Source organism: Macrotis lagotis, chromosome 1 (assembly GCF_037893015.1).
Source record: "Macrotis lagotis isolate mMagLag1 chromosome 1, bilby.v1.9.chrom.fasta, whole genome shotgun sequence".
NCBI lineage: Eukaryota > Metazoa > Chordata > Mammalia > Peramelemorphia > Peramelidae > Macrotis > Macrotis lagotis.
The window spans coordinates 339,183,650-339,204,488 of NC_133658.1; the positions used below are offsets into that span (position 1 = coordinate 339,183,650).

General features: G+C 37.7%; 1 protein-coding gene across 2 annotated transcripts in view; it reads right to left on the reverse strand.

Annotated features, from left to right (window-relative positions):
* Positions 1-20,839, reverse strand: part of PAPPA (pappalysin 1) — a 277,647-nt gene that overhangs the window by 76,984 nt on the left and 179,824 nt on the right. For both annotated transcript variants that reach the window (XM_074211738.1, XM_074211739.1), the window contains exons 11-13: positions 7,229-7,342; positions 6,831-6,966; positions 4,681-4,894 (exon numbers count right to left, since the gene is read on the reverse strand). In XM_074211738.1, the coding sequence (XP_074067839.1) occupies positions 4,681-4,894; positions 6,831-6,966; positions 7,229-7,342 (464 nt within the window). The remainder of the gene's footprint in view (positions 1-4,680; positions 4,895-6,830; positions 6,967-7,228; positions 7,343-20,839) is intronic.

A 20,839-nucleotide genomic window follows, 5' to 3' on the forward strand; every position in this document is an offset into this window, starting at 1 on the left:
GGGAGGGGCTGAATCTCCCTAATTAACTCAGGTTCAAATGTTGATGGTCACTCATGGACTATCCCACTAATAATTGGGATGAAAACTTCTGACCTGCTCTGTTTTTTTCTGGAACCAGTCCAGCTTCCCTTCCTTAAGCAGTCTTGTGCTTCCCTTACTCCTAGGGGCTTATGATATCAATACCTGACTTTGTATATATCTGATCTCTTTTAAGTCCCACTACAACTCAGAATTCCCAAGCAAGTGATCCACCAGCCTCAGCCTCTCCTTAGCAGTTAAGAATTATATTCACATCATCATATCTATTACTATCATTTCTTAAAAAATGAATAGAGTGTGTAGATATGTCATTTGAAGAATAAATTTGCTCTTATTCATGAAAAGTAGAAAGGATAGTATAAGAAATGATAGGGTTAGAGTGTATGGAGAAGTAAATAGAAAATGGATGATGGTGCAACTAGGCAGTGCAGTGGATAGAGCACTGGCCCTGAAATCAGGAGGACCTGAGTTCAAATTTCACCTCAGACACTTAATGATCTGATTGTGTGACCTTGGATAAGTCACTTAACCCCATTGCCTTGCCAAGAAAACTAATACAAAAAAGAAAATGGATGAAAGTCAGGGTAATCTTTGAAATTTTTGAAAGAATGGAAGAGACATTTCAAAGTAGATAAAGAAAATGAGAAGGGTATTCTGGGCAGAGGCAATAACTGATAAAATTAAAAAGTTGGAAAAGCCCATGGGAAACTCTGGGAAACCATGAGTAGAGCCCATCATCATGATCTTCTGTCTCCAGGGGACCATTTTATCTTCCACCTGAGAAAGTAAGTCTTGCTCTTCTCATGCTTGGGAGGGAATATAAATTCATTTTGGCAAGGAACCTGAGGTCTTCCTTTGTTGGAAGTAAATTCCAAGTTTTATAAACAGTACAAGGTCACCCTGTGTCCCTGTCATGGACAGCATGCAGGCCTGCTGCCCCAGTCCCTGGAAGGCTCATGAAACAACCCAGAAAATGAACTGAAGCTTGAAGAAGCAAAACCAGTGGTGGTCGAAGTTTCAGGAACAACAACCTCAAAAACCTGGGCTTTCAAAGGTCTCTGTTATAACAGCCCTTCTCAAGCCAGGCTCCAGAGCCTGAATATGTTTTAATGAAGGAATGAGAAAATAATTCAAAGAAAAAAGATTTTCTAAACATACTGTACTTCACATTTCATATCAAACTGTTAAATTCCTGTTAAAACAGGATGAGAATGGGGGAGAGGACTAAGAATAAGGTGTATATACACTGATAGACTGGTAGTCCCCAGTTTCTTCTTAATTGGTCTCTCAAAACTTTCCTTCGTTCTCTCTCTCTCTCTCTCTCTCTCTCTCTCTCTCTCTCTCTCTCTCTCTCCCTCTCTCCATCTAATTTGTGCACTGGGATTTGGCCAGACTTACACACAACTGGACCTCTCATTTGAAACTTGATCTTCCTTTCTTTGGGCCTGTGAATTTATACAGTTTATTACACTGAATGATCAGAAGTCTTGAATCTAGGTCAGAACACACTAACTGGACTGATTTAGTCCTCGAGATATTCCTCTTCCTTCTCCAACCCACTCCCCAATACCCTGTCCTCTTTGCTCCCCTCACCTCCACTTCCTCTACAAGTCAAGCAAGAATGAATTGAAAACTCACACACCATCATCCACCCACTACTTCTAGTTCCTCAGATGTTTTTTGTTATTATTTGTTTGTTTATTTAGGAACTCTCTACTCCTTGTTGGAAAAGAAAAATGTTGGTCATTACACTTACAACATTCATCTCTCATTGTTCTGACTTCTGCTGTGTTTTTCATAGAGATGTTCCCTAACCTTTCCAGTGTCTTTCCTGCCTCTCAAAAGCCCAAATCCTATCTCCTTTGGTAAATGATGTTTTTTTTAAGCTCCATGAGCAGCCAGAGACCGCAAGGATGCTATGTATATAGGAATCAATGTCCTAGTGAGATAGAGCAAATAAGCAATGCATTTTGTTTTCAAATTTGATCAAGGGAGAGGCATCAATATCTCAGTGATCGTATCCTAAACAAGTTATTCAACATATGTATATTCCAGTTTCCACATCATCATGTTACCTTCTAATGCCCAAATTTGAATGAGTATAATTTTTCTTTCCTTTATTTTTCCTTGTAGGTGGGTTTTGAACCATAGAATCTTAGAACAAAGAATGTTAGAATTGGAAAGAATTTCAAATCATGACTTAAGTACAGTTTTTCAAGCCAAGGACAACTCTAACCAAGGCTGTACTGCCTCATTTATAAATGGCATTAATCAATATATGTTGACTGATAAATCGACAGGTTGATGCAAGATTGTTAAGTTTGGAAACATTTCAGAAAAAAGATGTTATAGACATCTAATGTCACATGAACTTTTCCCCCCCTTTAGTGAAAATTTGCCTATTAGAATTTATTAGAGACAGTGTGAGATATTAGATATAGAGCTGGCCTTGGAGATAGGAAGACAAGTTCAAGTCACATTTCTCAAATATACTGGTTGTATCCCTGGACAAGTAACTGTACTTTTCTATGCTCCAGAAAATTCGCTTGGACAATATGGCAGAGAAGGGATCGACCTGTTCATTAGAGGGAATTTCTTCCTCTAAGAGATTCTTTTTTTTGTGGCAAGGCTATGGGGTTAAGTGGCTTGCCCAAGGCCACACAGCTAGGTAATTATTAAGTGTCTGAGGTCGGATTTGAACTCAGGTGCTCCTGACCCCAGGGATGGTGCTCTATCCACTGCGCCACTTAGCCGCCCCCTCTAAGAGATTCTTATAACAGTGAAATCAAAGATTTCATTTCATTTCATTCCTTCATATTGAGATATTTCTATATTTAAAAAAGTCTACTAGGAGAAAATGTTACAGGAACCAATTTTTAATGAGGATTTTTATATCTTCTTAAATGATTGCAACAGATTTTAAGCAACATATGTCGTAAACAATGAATAAAAACACCATGTAGTGCCCAACTGATTTTTTTTTGTTCTTTGTGGTGGCAGGTGGCAGGAGAGGGAAAACTTGTAGGTTCCTTGATACAATTCTCTTAGCTTCTACACCGGGTGGATAAAAGGAATGAGGCCAAACATTCTCAAAGGGCAATCATTCATTGAAACTTTCACAACCTCAGAATCGTGTCATATAGAACTGCTTTCTTTCCTGCAGTAAGTCATTCAACAGATATTTATAAACCCCTCTGTATGGAGAGCCCTATGAAAACCATAGCACAATCTTATAATGAAGTCAAAAACTGCCTTTTACCCACAAAACCTTGCATTTATCATTCCAGGCAATAGTTGTAGAGTCAATCATTAGGAGGGAACTTAGAACAAAGATTGTTAGAATACAGACAAGGAGAAATCATAAGGTTCTTTAAAAATACAAATAGAATATCAACTAGAAAGTGTTGAAATTTAAAGATACCTTATGAACCAAAGTAAAGAATGTTAAAAACTAACCTAATCGTCTTTATAAAAGAAATAGAAAAAGAAAGAATTCATGGAACTAGAGTCAAAGAAGATGGAGTGAATTGCGAAGATTCACAAATATGGTTATTGGTAGTGGCGAAATAAAAATCCAGGCCAATTTAATGGGAGTTATAGTTGGAATCTAATAAGAATATGCTTGTTAAACTACTTTGAATGGGGGAGAGTTGGAAGGATAAAGTGCAAAAAATATGTAAGCATTATCAAAGAGTCACCTTGGATTAGATGAAAAAATAATCAATCAATTGGTTAGCAAGCTTTAAGCGCCTACTAGAAAGTAATAGGGCAGTTAGATTGTACAGTCTTTCCTCAATGAGGAAAGACTGAATTCATCAACCAAAAATAGTGTGCTGGGTCTGAAGTCAGCATGATTTATAATCCTGAGTTCAAATATGGTCCCAGACAATTATTACCCGAGTGACTTAATATTGTTTGCCCCAGTTTTCCTCATCTATAAAATGAGCTGAATAAGGAAATGGTAAACCACTCTAGTATCTCTACCAAGAAAATCTCAAATGGAGTCATGAAGAAAAGAACCCAACTGAAAAATGACTGAACAAGAATAGAAAATGATGTTCTAAAAAAAAAAATCAAATGATACATCATTAATAAATGATTGGTATGCAAAATAAAATTAAAGATCTGGTCATATCTGAAATATTCATTTTTCTAGATACCATCCCACAGATTATGAAGCTTCTTTGAGGTCACAATTTGAGGACAGCATGAAAAGAGGAGTTGCAGTTATTCTGTTCATCATCAAAAGGCAAAAGACTCTGACTTGAACCATGGTAAATGTTGAAATTTATTATGGATCATCCTTCATCACTTTCTTTTCTCATTTCCCAGAGAATGTATGTTTCACTTGGGATTAAATGATGAGCATTCCAACTTTGTGGCAATTACAAGTTTAGAGGAAGTAAAAGAAGAAGAAATCAAGATAATGACACCATCTCATTCTGATTAAGCAGTAGGAAGTAATATTGGAACATTTTTCAGCATTATAAAAGACCTCTTAAATTCATGTTCCTTTCCTTCAGTTTTCTGGTCTGACCTTCTGAGGTTACAAACCAGAGGGTCAGGGAAACCATTTGTTAGGGGTGGGGAAGAAACTGAGAGGGGAGTGGGGAGGGGGAAAACTAGAATTGAGAGCTTTACCTCTGTTCAGCAGGGCTGTAGGTCTCCCCTCTCTGACAGCTGCTGATGGTGATGGGGTCAAAGTTGTAGAAGGAACGCAGGGCCACCCCAGAGATGGCAACCAGTGGTGAGCTGAAACTCACAAGGACAGCTTGGCTATGGTAGAAGGGGTGGCTGAGGTCATGGATCACTGGGATAATCAGGGGATTGCTCCTGCAGCTTAGAACATGGACACCTGTCAGTGGAGGTAGAACAGCGAGATGGAGGGAAGGACACCCATTAGTTAATGCTTTTCACACATTCCCCAAAGGCCCTTTTCCAAAGCCTCCAGACCCTTTTATGTCACTACACAAAAGCCCCATTTGTGCGGCTGATGGGGATTTCAAGTGTGATTGAAAGGGTTTTTTTTGGGGGGGGAGGTTGTTTTGGTCTGAGTTTTTGGTGTGTTAAAAAAAACAAAACAAAACAAACAAAAAAAACCCCTCTTCAATTCCTTTCCATTCTCACCCCCTAGGCTCACAGGTATTTTCTTTCCTCCATTTTCTCTAGTTACCTACATCTACTTTCTCTTTCTTCTATGCACCCATCAGCATTCACTACAGTAATTTCTTCTTCACCTCTTTCTGTCTGGATTCATGCCTTCATTAATACCATTCTTTAGATGGTCCAATTCTTTTACACCCTCACTCAATTAAGATAAAGGCTTTTCCCTGGTCTTGTTTACATGTCTCACTTTCCCCTTCCCTCTCAACCTGGCCCTGTGACCTAAACTACCATTATGTTTGTCTCAGCAAACCCGGCTGACAAGAGTGAAATGGGGAAGTATGGAAGGGGGACATGTGAGCATACAGCGTTATTTGAGGTCTCAATGAGGAAAGACTGAATTCATCAACCAAAGAAGACATTCAACAATTATAACAGAGATTGCATTCACAGGTTTAGCAGTATCAAAGACATCTAATGTTCCATACATCTTTGCCGAGAACCAAAGACAACAGCAACAATTTTTTTTGTAAATGTGCTCCCCGCCCCCAAGACAGAGAACCTATGAATTGACAGGCACATGGTAGTTTTCTTTTTCTTTTCTATTTATTATTTTCTCTCTTAACATTTAGGGGGCAAAATTCCTCCCTTCTTATTTGGCTTCTACCTGACCCAGAAACGACCTCCTTGTCTGCTTCCCTCCCACAGGCCTTTTGAAATGAGCTCTCTGTGGAATGATGCCGGGTTCCCGCTTTGAAGCAGGGGCTGCCAGAGCAGTGTCCGCCTGGAATTCCAAACACTTTGGAATTGCAAGGCTGAAAGTCATCCATTTCCCCACTTCTCTGATTACCACTATACTGAGTATGCCAGAAGGGCTATGGGCTGAGGAGAGATGGGGGTGGGGGGACAATAAAGGGCCAACAGGATGGTGTTATCAATTCCCCTTCTGCTAGGTGGATACTCAAGGGGCCTTGCAGTTAACACTAGGACTAATTGGGCCCCTTGGAAGAGAAGTACAGCTTCTCAGGAATTATAAAGTGAGGCTTCCCTAAGGCAGTCAACTAGGGGCAATCACAAAGATGATTTATATGTCTCAATCCATGTGTGCCAAAACATAGAAGGTTTCATCTACTCCTGTTCTTATCATTACTTTATCTAGGAAGGGCTATGATCAGACATTCCTATTGATTCAATACCCAATGCATAATAAGACCTAAGATGTTTTTGTGTAGATTGTGTCCTTGTCTAACCCCAATTGCTATCCCCAATGAGTTTATGACTTTATTATATGAAGAAAAATTTTGGACTGGGAGTCAGGAGAACTGAACTCTAGTTCTGACTCAGTTATGAACTAGTTATCAGCATCAACTAAGAAATTTCTCCTATGTGGGCCTCAATTTCCTCTTTTATAAAATGGGATGTGAACTAGATAATCTCTAATATTCCTTCTAGTTCTAATATTAATTAATATAACCTTGATCTGCATACTTCTATGCAATAGGTAAAAGTGAATTCTATAGAATAAATTTTTGAACAGTTGCACAGATCTTCATGAGTAGATGTATATATGTATACCTATATCTCTATACACATACATAAATGTATGCAAGTATCTACACACATTTGTGTTTGTGTGTCTGTGTGTGTATATGTGTGTGTGTGTGTGTGTGTGTGTGTGTGTATCATACCCAGATCATGAATTTGTTCTTTCGTGTCAAATAGTTGAACACTGATTGTCTCCTGTTTCTGGTCCAAATAATTTGTCCCATCAGTCACCAGATGGACAATAACTGCTGTGGCTACCATTGGCTGGGAAAAGTAAGCCTGTGAGAGAACAAATGATATTAAGGTTATTTGCCAAGACTTTAATAGGAGGGAATTATATGGGGAGGGAGAAATAATAAGCAAAGTAGGGCTAGCCAAAACTAGAAATGTAATTGCTCAAGGTCAAATTCAAATAAGCCTCACTTTGACATGATTACAGTATTTCCTTCTAAATGGATTCTATTAAAAGGTAGATTGATATTTAAGAATATAGTCATTGGTCCAATGTAAGTTTTAAAAGATTTTCATCCCAATCTGTTACCTTGAGCCAGAAAGTGGTCTGAACCATATATGAATATTGATAGTTGATTGTGCAGGGATACCAAGCATGTTGAGACACCTCTTCACTCAAGTCCACCACTTTGGTTCTACACATCTAGAAAAAGAAAGATACTTTAAAAACAATCATAGGAAGACTTCTATAAGTCCCATAGGCCACTAAAGGAAAAATGTGGGTAATACTCATGACATATGCACATGAAAATAAACCATGTGCATAAATACATACGCAGATTAATTTCAGTTGTTGATATCAGCACTTCTTTCAGCTCAGCTCAATAGCCAGAGGTACCAGGGAGATGTAGTGATTTGTATTTATTTGATGCTTAAAAATCAAAAAAGTTCATTTTGAGGTTTGTTGGGGTTCTTGGAAAATGCTAAGCTTATTTCTGAAGAGGTTAAATGACCTTTTACCATTATCCAAGGCAGGATTAAAAAAAAAGTAAAACTTTAAAATAACAATAAAAAAAAGAAAATAGTAGAAATACATTTTCCTAAAGAAGAATACAAGAACAGATGTGAATGAGCATAAATAATTTTTACAATATATGTATATAATCTGTATGTATATGTATACCTTGAAAATATGTATACTAGTATATGTATACACACACAAATAGACACAAGCATATCAACACATCAAAGATCTGTAATTTAATTGTTTTATTTCCTCTATTGACACAGATCCCAAACCCTTCATGCCTAATCATGGTTATAACATGAATAGTCATGGCTAGGAAATCCTTAAAACCAATCTGATGACGAAGTTCTACAAGGTGAGATAGGCTAGTTCTCAGATAATTCATACTTCCAGCCTTGTGGAAGTGGTGATGGTGGTAGTGGTGGTACAAGTAGGAGGAGGAGATGGTGATGGTGGTGGTGGAAGGAAGAGGAAAAGGAGGAGAAAGAGGATTAACAATAGCAGCAGCAGTAGAGAGGTGAATGACTAAAAGGTTATCCATTAGGTGACAAATATTTTTAGCCATAATGATTCATGTGGTTATCTAAAGCATATTGGAGTTCTGTGATTAGTGGAGTGAGTAACCAAATGAAAGAAATTGTATATCCCTGAAGTAATGAACAGTTTATCTTTTTTGCCTACATATATATTTATATGTGTATAGACTTTCAATAAATGATATTAAAATCCTTAAAGATCTTTAGATTATCTGTATTTGACAAGATCACTCTTTTTCTGTGCAATCAACCAACAAGCATTTAATTAATAGTCAGCAAATATTTTTATTAATGATGAGACTCTATAAGATCAGGTGTACAGATACTGTGATCGGTCCTTAGAAACCAAAAATGAAAAAGATCAAGAAATGTTGGTCACCCTCCAGGACTTACACATACACAAGCCTTTAACTTGCCAGGTGATCCACTTTGCAGATTTAAATTCATATACAGTTTCATATAATTTATTCAGAATAATGGTCATTCATATCTCTACCCACAGAAAACACAAATATGTTACAATTTCTCACAGTTTCAAGTTAAAGGTTAACTGCTGAACAAAGACATTAATGTCTACATAAGTTTCTACTCTGATCACTCATCCTTTCTGTTTCCATAAGCCAAGCAAAAATGTCAGGTTTTACCCTGATCTCTCTTTATTTGCTTTGTTTGAAAAACTAGCAAAATATTTTATATAAAAACACTATAATGAATTATAATATTGTGGGATTAAAAAGGTAGAGATTTAAAATGATAGAATTTTATCAAATCATTGAACAATGTAAGAGTATTTAAAATATTACAACAAAACAAAAAGTGCTGAAATAGAAGGGCAGCTGAGTGATGCAGTGGATATAATGCCAGGTAGACCTGAGCTCAAATGTGATCTCAGACATGTACTATCTGTGTGACTCTGGGCAAAACATTTATCCCTGCCTCAATTTCCTTATCTATCAAATCAGTTGGAGAAAGAAACCTCAAATAACTCTAGTATCTATGCCAAAAGAACCTCCAAAGGGGGACATGAAGAATCAGACGTGACAGAAACAATTGGACAACAAGAACAGCAAAGCTGTAGTACAAAGACATTAGAGATAAAAATATAGGACACTGTAAACAATACTGAACTCAAGAGTCAGAAGACCTAGATTCATATCTTGACTTTGTCACTTAGTATCTGATATTAGACAAGTCAGGTAACTTCTCTGGGTTTGTTTCCTCACATCCTTGGACCTGTTTCTCTCCAACATTCCCTCTAGAACCACAATTATGTGATTTAGTAAATCTAAGGCAAGTAATATGAGGCAGAGTTTATCTGGATAAACATTTACATAGATGATAAGAAAAATACAGTAAATAAAAATGTGTGTATACATGCACATATACACACACAGGTACATATACACATATAATAACTGGTAGTTTCTAATGTATCTTTCTCAGTCATTGGAAGGAACAATCAATAAGTACCTACAATGTGCCAATCACTTTGAAAATATCTCTTGTAATACTCAAAACAGCTCTGAAAGGTAAGTGCCATTATTATACCTATTTTACAGTTGAGGAAACTAAATCAGACAGATGGTAAAGATTTGTTTAATTTAATACATTTAGTACATATTAAAGCTTTCAGAATATATTAAATGCTTCTTTGTTCCTTAAGTATGTAAATATGCATTTTATGAAGTATTGTCCATGTCTATATCATTGTATGTGGACTTCCACATATAATGAATATTTTACACAGTAACTTCATTTATTCACATAATTATTATATGCTTAATGAACATGATATAAGATTGGAAATGACTAACAGATGAGCACACAAAGTGAAGTCAATCATATAGGGAGATTCAGTAGCTTTTTCTGACCTCATTTATAATACCCAAGTCAGTTCAAACAGGCAACAAGTGTTTATTAAGGACATAGGAAGAAAAAGGACTACAAACAAAAGCAGAAAGATGGTCCCCACCCTCAAGGAGCTTAAGAACAACACAGAAAAGTGAGTTAAAAATGAGAGTAGGCTGTGATTTCAATAGTGGGGAACCTTGTTTTTTTCCTGCCAAAGGTAGGCATTTATATTTATTTATAATATAATTCATTTGATTAAACATTTAATTAGTTCACCCCTAAAAATCTCCTAGATTTATTGAATTTTGAGTCTGCCCTACAGTTGCCTTGTTAGAGTAGACCTTATATGGCCTGCTGATTAGAGATTCCTAACCCCTGAATGAAAGTACCTGGTCCAGGGGCATGGTAGAAAAAGGTCCTGTGAAGATGAAACAGCAATACTCACAGGAGAACAATGAAGACATATTTGGCCTGGACCTCTTTCTTAAATTGGTTTCTGAGATTGAACCAACAAAAGGAAGTGAGGCTTCAGAGGTGGAGAATACTTCTAATTTGAGAAGTAGTTCAGGGGTGGAGTAAGCTTCCAGGGTGAAGAGGCTTTTATGACTCCATTGAAAAAATCTTGTGAAGATAAGACAACTCTACAGCCTGGAGAGGGATATCAGTATGTTTTCTTAAGCCTCCAAAATGAATCTAAGTTCATGGGTACAAAAGCTACTCCACCAGGGAGGATTTTTTCTCCACGGGATGAAAAATATAACCTAACTTCCATCAATAATAGGCTAATTTGAGAAGTCAGGGCAATCCACAGACATGTGTTTCCATATTAACTCAGCAAGGATGGCAAGACAGCTGAGCTTTGAAGGGGAAAAAAAAACAGCAGCAGCTGAAGCCCATAACTCTAAAGAGGGCACCAGTTTCTCTCCCATGCTGGGTTACCAATAGCCAACATAAAAGCAGGTGGAAGCTAGACTTTTACTACCTATGTTAGAGACCAGCCTTTTCGTGATACTATTTGTGTATAAATTTATATAGTGTTAAAGAAAGGAAAGGAGACAGGTAAGACTTTGTAGAAAAGCAGGGAAACTGATAGGGGAAGTCTATGTATTATTCCTGGGTGCCTTTTATTGTGTCTATGTATTTTCCTCTGGTACTTGCATGGTCTGGGAGAGACTGCTTGTCCATGTTACTGAGCTGCCCGAGGCACAGAAAGACCAAAGGCCTTTGGTGATGATTTGTCTAACAAGGTCAGAGACAACCCCATCCTTGACAGCACTTCCCAGTCTTTCCCTCTTCCCTAGAACCTGTCAGTTTGAGAGCAAGGGGACCCTGATGTACAGCTTGGAATTAAAAAAAAAGTTTCCTCTTTTAAACCTTGAATAAAAAGAGACATTTTAAACAATGACAGGGTACTGCAAAGACAAACCCAGAGACATTTCTTCAAAGGATCCCCTGGAGAAAATGGAACGCAGTGTGTTGCCAGTCTGCAGGTAAAACTAGCAAAGAAAAAGGCTTGAGGGACCAGCCATCTGATTGGCTAGAAGTGAGGTAATGGTTTCAGTCATTCAGATCTCTAAAGGCCTTGTGCAAAAGAATCCATGAGCAAAATATAACTAGCTTTAATGGGCTAGAAAACATTTTGAATTTATTTATTTTTCTAAAAAAACAACTAGGTCCAAGCTTCCTTAATACTTGCCAGTGGATAGTGTTACATTTTACAACAGTGTAAGACTTTACATAAACTATCTTTGGCATCTGAAATGTAGTCCAGCAATTCGACATGTATCATTTCAGAATTCTTCCTCCTCATGTTTTAAGCTGCCTTAGTCCTCAGTGGAGCATGGCTGAGGACACCACTCTGTAGTCAGGGGGAATTATCTGTCCACATCTAACATCTTCATGGTCACAAAACTTCCTAACATGAACAAAGACCTCTTATGGCTTTAATATAGTTAGTCCTTATCTTCCTCAGTCTATCAGCACAGGACACAGCTTTAGAGAAACACTCCACCAATTTTTTCTCTTTTGTTGTTTTGTTTAGTTTTGTTTTTGTTTTCAGCCTGGCTAGGATTATAATCGGAGACTGTCAACCTAGATCAAAGAGTAGGAAAGCAATCCAGTTGAATCTTTGCCCAAAGTCCTGACCAATTTCAATCACATCTCTGGTATGAGAGTTCCATATGAATGTCCCTTCAGTGAGGTATGTGAATGGGCAAAAGACCTTATTTTTCAACCCTGTATATCTCCCATTTGAGAATGGTAGAATAAACCCACAAATTAAATTGAATTGTAGTTATACATTCTTAGGTCACCTGAAAAGCACCTTTCAAAGCAAAGTTTTATAATGTTTGACTTTTCATCTATTTGCACTGCAATTAGGGATGGAAAGCAGTAAGTGATTAAATAATATCTATCATATGCTAGACATTGTATTAAGCACTTTTGCAAATATTCAAGTAGATCTTCATAATAACTTTTTGAGATATTAGACCTATTTTACAGTTGAAGAAATTGAGGTAAATAGAAATTAAGTGACTTGTCTAAGGTCATGCTGCTATTGATTTTATAAGAATGGATTGGAGCACAGGTCTTCCTCACTCCAGGGCCAACACCTTACCCCCTTTTCCATTACTTGCCTTTATTAGGAATTAGAAACAAGAACCTGATTTTAATTCCTCATCTTTGGCTCAAGGAATAAAGAAAAATAGAAATTTAAAGTTGGGAGTGAACTTAAAGTTATCTAATTCAATGGCTCATCTAAAGCAAGAATGTTATCAAAATTTTACTTAAATAATTCCTGTGATCACTCAAGGCAACTCCATTCCACCAAAAGGCAATTATTTGGTACAAAGTCGTTCCTCATGTTAGGTTGAAATTTAAACTCCTTCAAAGCTCAGCTCAAGCACCACTTCCTATATGGGTCTTTTCTGATCCTTTAGCAACTAGTGTCTTCACCCTCCACTGGATTATCTTCCACTTACTTTACATAAAATTACCTGTACATTGTTGACCCCAGTGTAAGAATCTGTGGAAAAGGCCTGAATCATTTTTTATCTTTGTATGTCCATTAACTAACACAGTGTCTAGCAAATAGTAGGCACTTAATAAATGCTTATAGATGGATCAAAATTATTCCCTGTTAATTTCTCCCTAAGGATTGTCTTTCTGTCTCCTGGAATCACTTAAAATTAATTTACTCCCTCTCTCAAAAGACAGTCCTTCAAATAAAAAAGCAAATCTCCCCTATTTTCTAATTCGTCTTCCTCTTCTATCACTTTTTTTTCTCAAACCTGAACATTCCTGGTTACTTAAATTAACCTTAATCTTTTCATCATATTGGAGACCATTTATTTTTTCATTCTCTCTTCCCTTTTCTGATGAACCACTTAGCTGGTCCAATTTGGAATTTCAAGAAACAGAAATACAACTTGATACTCTATTACTATTACATGTTATAGTTAACATACAAGATATCTGTATGGGGGAGAGGAGTGGGGGGAGGAGAGAGAGAGAGAGAGAGAGAGAGAGAGAGAGAGAGAGAGAGAAGAGCATATAAAATGTATTCATCTACTTCATCACTGACCATTTCTCAATATTCCGTCCATTCCTCAAAAACAAGCAATACACTGATAACTCTAGGAACTAACCATGCCTAGAATTGAGGACTGATTCTGAGTGAAATGTGACAATTAGAGCCAAAACTCTTTTCTATGTAGGAAGACAAAAAGAGCTTTTTCAAATAAAGCAATTCAGGAGAAGCTGACCCCAGGCACCTTTGAATATACTAATCATGAGTATGCCAGATAAGAATGAACACAGGGGTTGGTAAAAATTCCTTTGGTGTCAGGGGCTGTACTTAAGAAATTATCAGTCAGTCTAGTTATTTCTGTCTAAGTCTGCCCTCCTTTCTAGTAAACCTGCCAGCAATGTTATCCAAAAAGCAAGGTCTCTTCTTCTCTGTCCCTCTCTTTCTCCCCGCCCCCATCTCTCTGTGTCTCTGTCTGTCTCTCTCTGATTTAATCAATGTAAGGAACTTCCAAAATGGAATCCCCCCTCTATTGATATCAATCTGTCACTTAGTCTTAGAGAGTTTCTGGGATTCTGGGAGTACTGAGAGATTCTTGACTGCAGTTACACCATTTGTAAAAGTGGTCAGAGGTAATAACCAACCCTTCTTCTGTACTCACAGGTGACCCTTCTATCAGCTGTGTCAAACTGCCTTTTAAGACCACTCTTAATTCCTTCTTAATCCCCTGAGTCACAATGTCTGTGCTAAATGATTTTTATCACTGAATTCACTGACTAGTGAACATGTCAGAGTTCTGTAGGATCCATTTCTACTCATCCTTTTCCCTTTATGTATGTCTGAGTTGATTGTATTGCTTTCTGTTTAGTCCCAGTTCCCCTGATTCCTGTTTTAGTAATAATCTGTCTAGCCCTTTTCACTGATTCCCCACTATATCTTTGTCCAACAAGATTTGTTTAATAAAATGGTCTTCATTGGATTACCAACACAAGAATTTTGCAATCTCAGGCAAATATCAGCACCAAAGTCACTATAGGGCAATGAGGAGAGAGCACTTGGGGCTAGTATTAGCTAACAGAGGCTTAAATCTTGGCTTTCTCTTCTTAGAGAAAACCGAAGAGCTTCTCTGAAACTCAGCTTCCTTATTTACAAGTTAGGCATATGGATACATGCTCTGTCTGTCTCCTAAGCTTATGTGCAAAATGTGTTGGCACATTTGCATGGTTGCTGTGAAGAAAGCACCCTCTAAAACTCAAAACACAAAATAAACATTTGCTTTCATCAGCCAGTAAGAAAGATTGTTTCATACAAGTATTGTATTATTATTGGTGACATTTCTCTTATTAGCATTCACTGGGAGTGAGTTGATAAGAAATTATTTAAATGAGCAGTAAAGGAAAAACACATTGTATTTGAAAACAGAGGATCTGGGTTTGAATCAAACTTCATTCCCAGTGATCCTGGGAAAGTCGTTTCACCTCTGTCCACTTCAGTTTCCTAATTTGATTTAAAAAAGGGGGTTTGGACTAGATACATACAGATTCCTCTAATACAAGCTCTATGATTTCACAATCAGTTTCAGAGTTCTTCTGATCCATTTTGTTTTTATATATCGTATGATGGGGAAAACACAAGACTAAATTCCCAGTCCCAACTGTAGTATTAACCAGCAGGTCACTTCCTTAGGCAAAGTAACTTCATATACTTATGATGTTCTTCCCTCAACTGTAAAAGGAAAGGTTTGGCCTAGATAAACTCTAAGGTCACTTTTGGCTCTCAAGTTCTCTGATCCAATGAACTTATGTCAAAGCCAATGTGAGGGCTGCTGAAGAAAGTTGTCTATATTTTATTGAGCTCAAAAATTAAATGCTGAAGAAAAAAGTGGGGGAAAGGGGATGAGTATGGGTCCCATTTGCCTTCCAGTTAGTTTAGCAACTTCTGGATCAAATTTTCTCAGTTTTACAAGGTTGGAGGTTGGTTTTGCAGCTGCCCATCCTTGCCAAGACAACACAGAGAACAAGAAAAGCAATCCAGACTCATCATCACCATTAATAAATGTGTGTGTGTGTGTGTGTGTGTGTGTGTGTGCGCGCCCGCGCGCGTGCGTGCGCATGTGCAACCCGTTTAGTTGGGAATTTGTGGGGAGTTTAGGAGGATGGTCTCAATCTCTCTGAGCTGAAAGATCCTTCTACAAGAACAAGTTCTGGTGAAAAGTCTTGTTTATCTTCAGTCCACTAACCATATAGGACAGGGGAACATGAATGGCTTCCTCTGGTATAGGGGGAGCAGCGTTCTGTCCACTGAATAAGTGACCAGTTATGGCAGCCAGCACCAAATCCAGTCCTCAAAGGCTGCTTTCAATTAGAGGAGTTAACGATGTCTTGCTTTCAAAGGGTTTTTTTAATCCAGTTTATCTTCCACCCACACACGTTGTACACAAAGGCAGAGAGACAGAGAGAACAAGAGGAGAAGGAGCTGTGGTATTTTCCCACATGAGGGAATGCCATGCGGTTTCTATTGAGTTCCCCTTTGACAGATTTATGCCGTCCTTTGTCAATCACAGGAGGGGGGAAGTGCTCACCAAACCTCCAGCCCATCCTCTCCAATTTCCTCTTTCTACCCAAAGGGACCTGGGAATGTGCCACAGAGAAAGAAAGGGGGGAAAAAAGACAGAAAGGAGGGAAACACACACACTCACATACATACACATACACAGACCAATAAGGCTTTCCCAATGTGGCTCCTTAGGCCAAATGTTAGCCTCAGTTACGCAGGCGCAGCTCCAATTGACTTCACTGGGAATTGAACAGGCGTAAATAGGGCAGGAGTTGGCCCTTTTCTCTTAACCCCAGTGGACCTTCAAACACCAGGCAGCTCCTGAGTATATTCTGGACTTAGAAAATGTTCTCTTTGGGATAGAGTGCAGAAACTAAAATGATAAGAAAAAGAGAAAGCCTGATCCCTGACTCCTTTCCCTCCTCCCCAAACCCAGTTTAGGAACTGCTGACTTCCTAAATCAGAAGGCCAGAGTAACTATGTAGAAGGCCTAAAAAGACTAAATAATACAGTAGAAATCATGCTGGTTTAGGCAAAAGAGACTTAGACTTCAGTCTACCTCAAAGGATGTAAAACTAACAGAAGCTCAGGATTGTAAGAGACCTCACAGGTTAATACCTAATTCCAACCCAGTCTAGAACAGCAACACTACCACTCCATCCATCAATAGGTAGACACTGGGAAATACAGAAAGAAAAGTGAGACAATGCTGCCTTCAAGAAATTGATACTCTATTGAGGGAGTAGGGGGCAGCTAGATGGCAGTATCTTCTTTGTGCCAGACATTGTTTTAAGTGATGGAAATAGTAAGAAAACAAAAACCAAAAACCTTCAAGAGACATTTATTTATTATAAATACTATTTATTTATTCTTCCTCCTTCACTTACTTCATATTTTTTTCATCTAAATCTGCACTTACTTATATTTACTCAACTGTGTAAGCCAGATATGGCTGGAACAGTGTAGAAAGATTGCCAGTTTAAATTCAGGAATGTCTGAGTTGATGAGGTGCTACCTCTGACACACATTGACCTAACATCATAGACTTCTAGACAAATCTATAAACTGATAGCTCTCAAACTTTTTGATCCCATTACACCTTTTATGTTCTTTAAAATAATGGAGGAAGTATCCATCCCCCAAAGTGCTTTTATTTATTTTGTTTATTTATTTTGTTTATATATATTTATTAGATTAAAAATTAAAACATTTTATTATTATGAACATGGTTTTGACTCTGGATTTATTGAAAGAGTCTCTGGCACATATCGGAGTTTCTGATCATACTTCTAAAACCATTTCTGGAACCACTGCTCTTAACATTAAGTAGCTTTAAGACCTGTATTATTGGAAGGAATATCCTCAGCTAATGAAATGAAATCAAGGGTCCAATCCCTCCTTACTTGTGAACCTGTTTTTTTTTTCCTTTTCCCTCTTTTTGGTCAGTAGTGTCTGATTCTTCAGGTCTCCATTTGGGGTTCTCTTGGTAAAGATACTAAAGTGGTTTGCCATTTGTTTCTCTAGCTCATTTTACAGGTAATGAAACTGAGTCATATGAGGTTTAGTGACTTGCCCAGGGTTACCCAGCTACTTAAGTATCTGAGGTCAGATTTAAACTCAGGAGTCTTCCTGACTCCAGCTGAGCACTATCCAATGCAACAGCAGTAGAAATTAATAAATGTTTACTAATGATTGATTGAAGATGTTGCTTGAACTTGCCCTTGAAAGCAACTAGGGATTCCAAAAGGCAGATCTGAGGAGAGGTAGCAATCAAGGTTTGCCACTCTCCAAGTTTCTATGTGAAGTCTACTAAAGGAAAACCTGTTTGCTGCTGAGAGGCTCATTCTCCTTACACAAGATATCTCATTACTTCCTTCCCCAACAAACTTTGTCATACAGTGACTCTAGTCTTCTTGTAGTTACTCAAACAACGCACTCCATCTCTCAGCTCTGGGATCTTTCACTCACTGTTCCCTTTTCCTGGAATGTTTTCCTCCATATCTCTACCATCTGTCTTCCTTGACAGTCTTCAAGTTTCAGTTATTTGTCAGTCTTCTATCTAGAAGAAACTTTTCCCAACTCCCCATTAATGCTAATGCCTTCCCTGCTCCAGCACAATTTCCAATTTATCCTGTTTATAGCTAGTTTATATATAATTGTTTGCACATTGTCTCACTCGTTAGACTGTGAGGTCTTTGAGAACAGGGATTGTTTTTACCATTCTTTGTATCTCTAGTACTTAGCAAGTACTTACATATAGTAGGTACTTAATAAACTTTTTTGACTGACTCTTAGGCAACTGATTATTACTAAGTTTTCCCCTCACATTGAAATGCCAGACCAAAATTTGTCAGGACAACTTCCACTTACTAACTCCTAGAGCTAATTGGAACTATAGTTTTATTTTTACCCCCCACCCCGCAACCCGCAACACTCCAGTGTTCCTTTGAATTACCTCTGTCCAACTACAGCAAATAATATTTTCCAGCTCAGCCCCATCCCTCCTCCTTAGCTCAGAAGCCTAATAGGTCTATTTTATTCTAAGCATCAACTCCCTCCCTTTCCAGACCACACTAAACTAGTAGAAAAAACCCAGACTACAAAGAGTTAATGGATTAACACTGGCTTCAAACTCTCTTTTACAGACTTAACAACTACAAAAAAGCTAGTCCTGTTGTTTACAAACCATTAGAAACAATTATCACCTTCCTGGGCAGGACCTCAGGGAGTAGTTTCCAGCTTGGATGCAAGTCTCAAAGAGATAAAGAGAATCCATTCTTTCAACTTGCAGATTTATAGTTTGACAGAATGTTGGTCAGTCAGCCAACCACTGTTACAGAAGTAGGCCACAGAGAGCATGGTGACTTTTCCCTCTTGCAGTCATAGATATCTGAAGACCTTCAGGGTTATGGCATGGCCTGTACTTGAAGATTAGATAATGTTCCATCTAATCCACCACCCTACCCCACTAGGATTGCAGGTTCCCATAATGAAGTTATTAACATTTGGAATTACAGAATCATAGATTCAAACTATCCAATGCAATTCCCTTCATTATACAGATGAGGAATTAGACGGTCAAGAAGAGAATTTACTAGTTCAAGATTCTACTGAGAGGATTTAAAAGCCAAGTGATTCCATGCTTTCTCTGCAGGCCTATCAATTGTACCAGTCTGGCATTCAGTCAATATAGCTAAAGATACAGCTCAATGAAAATCACCTGCAGTAATTGTGTTCCTAATAAGAAGATAGGCTATGGATTCTGAACCTCTAGGAAAACACACAAACAAAATTTCCAAGTAATAGTAGCAGCAGCAGCAGCAGCAGTAGTAGTAGTAGTAGTAACAATAACAATACCTATGATACTTACAGTAATAGTAACAGTAGTAATAGTATTGTAGACTAATATTCCCCCAAAATATAATGAACAAGCCTTTCATGTGGAATTAGAATTCAAATCTCAGCTCTGTCACTTATTTACCTACATGAATTTAGTTAAATTGCTAATCCTCTCTGGTACTTTGTTTCTCATCCATCAAATATATGGCATAGTGGAAAGATCTTGGAATCTCTCCAGCAGCTAGGTGGCACAGTGGATAGTACTTTGGGCTTGGAGTCTGGGCTTGAAATCTTGAGTTCAAATAGGTCTGAGATTTACTGAGTGTATGACCCTGGACAAATCACTTAAATTCTATTTAACTCAGTTTCCTCATCCATATAGAAGGTGAAATAATAGCATTTACCTCCTAGGGTCATTGTAAGGATTGAATGAAATAATATTTGTAAATGACTGTAAATATTTTGTTAGTGATAAGTGAAACAACAGATTGTTAAAATCTTCCCTTTGGAAATTATTACCTGCTATAATGGTCAAGTTACTTAACATGCCAATCCCTTCATTTACTTAGGCATAAAGCAAGGAGGTAAAGATAGATGACCTGAGATCCCTTCCAATTCTAATTGTATACAATATGCATATACAATATGCATAAACAAATGTTTCTCTAGGGCTAGATGCCTTGTTTCTTTTTAATTCTAAATCTATAATCCATTTTCAAGTTCATGACTAAATTAAAAAGCACTTTTACCTTCAATTATTTGAGAGATGGAGAAACTTTGCAGTAGTGCTGGCAGACCAAAATTATTTCAATGGGTGAATGAAATCAAAATCTTGAGGAAAACATTGTTGCTGCATATTGTTGTCATTGTTATATATTGACACTTCTTCCATTTCAAGAGTTTGGTGTGCTATGAGGAAAGAGGGAAAATTGGAGTTTCACCCCCTAAAACTCATTAGGTTGTCTTGTCTCCTCTCAATACTTTCACCAGTCAGCACCCATCCATCACCTGTTTGGACTAGTGACAGTCTTGGTATATAATTATAAATTCCTTAAATTAGGAGCAGGGAATCTCCAGTCTGTGGGCAGAATTGATCTGACTGTAGGCAGAACTAAAAATTCAATAAATCTAGTAGCTTTTAAGGGATGAATTAATTAAATGTTTTACCAAATATAGCCCATGAATGATATTATAAATATCCAAATGGCCATGGCAGAAAAAAGATTTTCCCACCCTTGCTAAATCATCTAGTCCACCAGATCCACGTTCTCAAGACAAAGTTGTATAATGGAAAGTTCACTGTGGAACTGGATTCCAATTCTGATTGTATGACTTTAGGCAATCATTTCATCCCTACGACTTCAG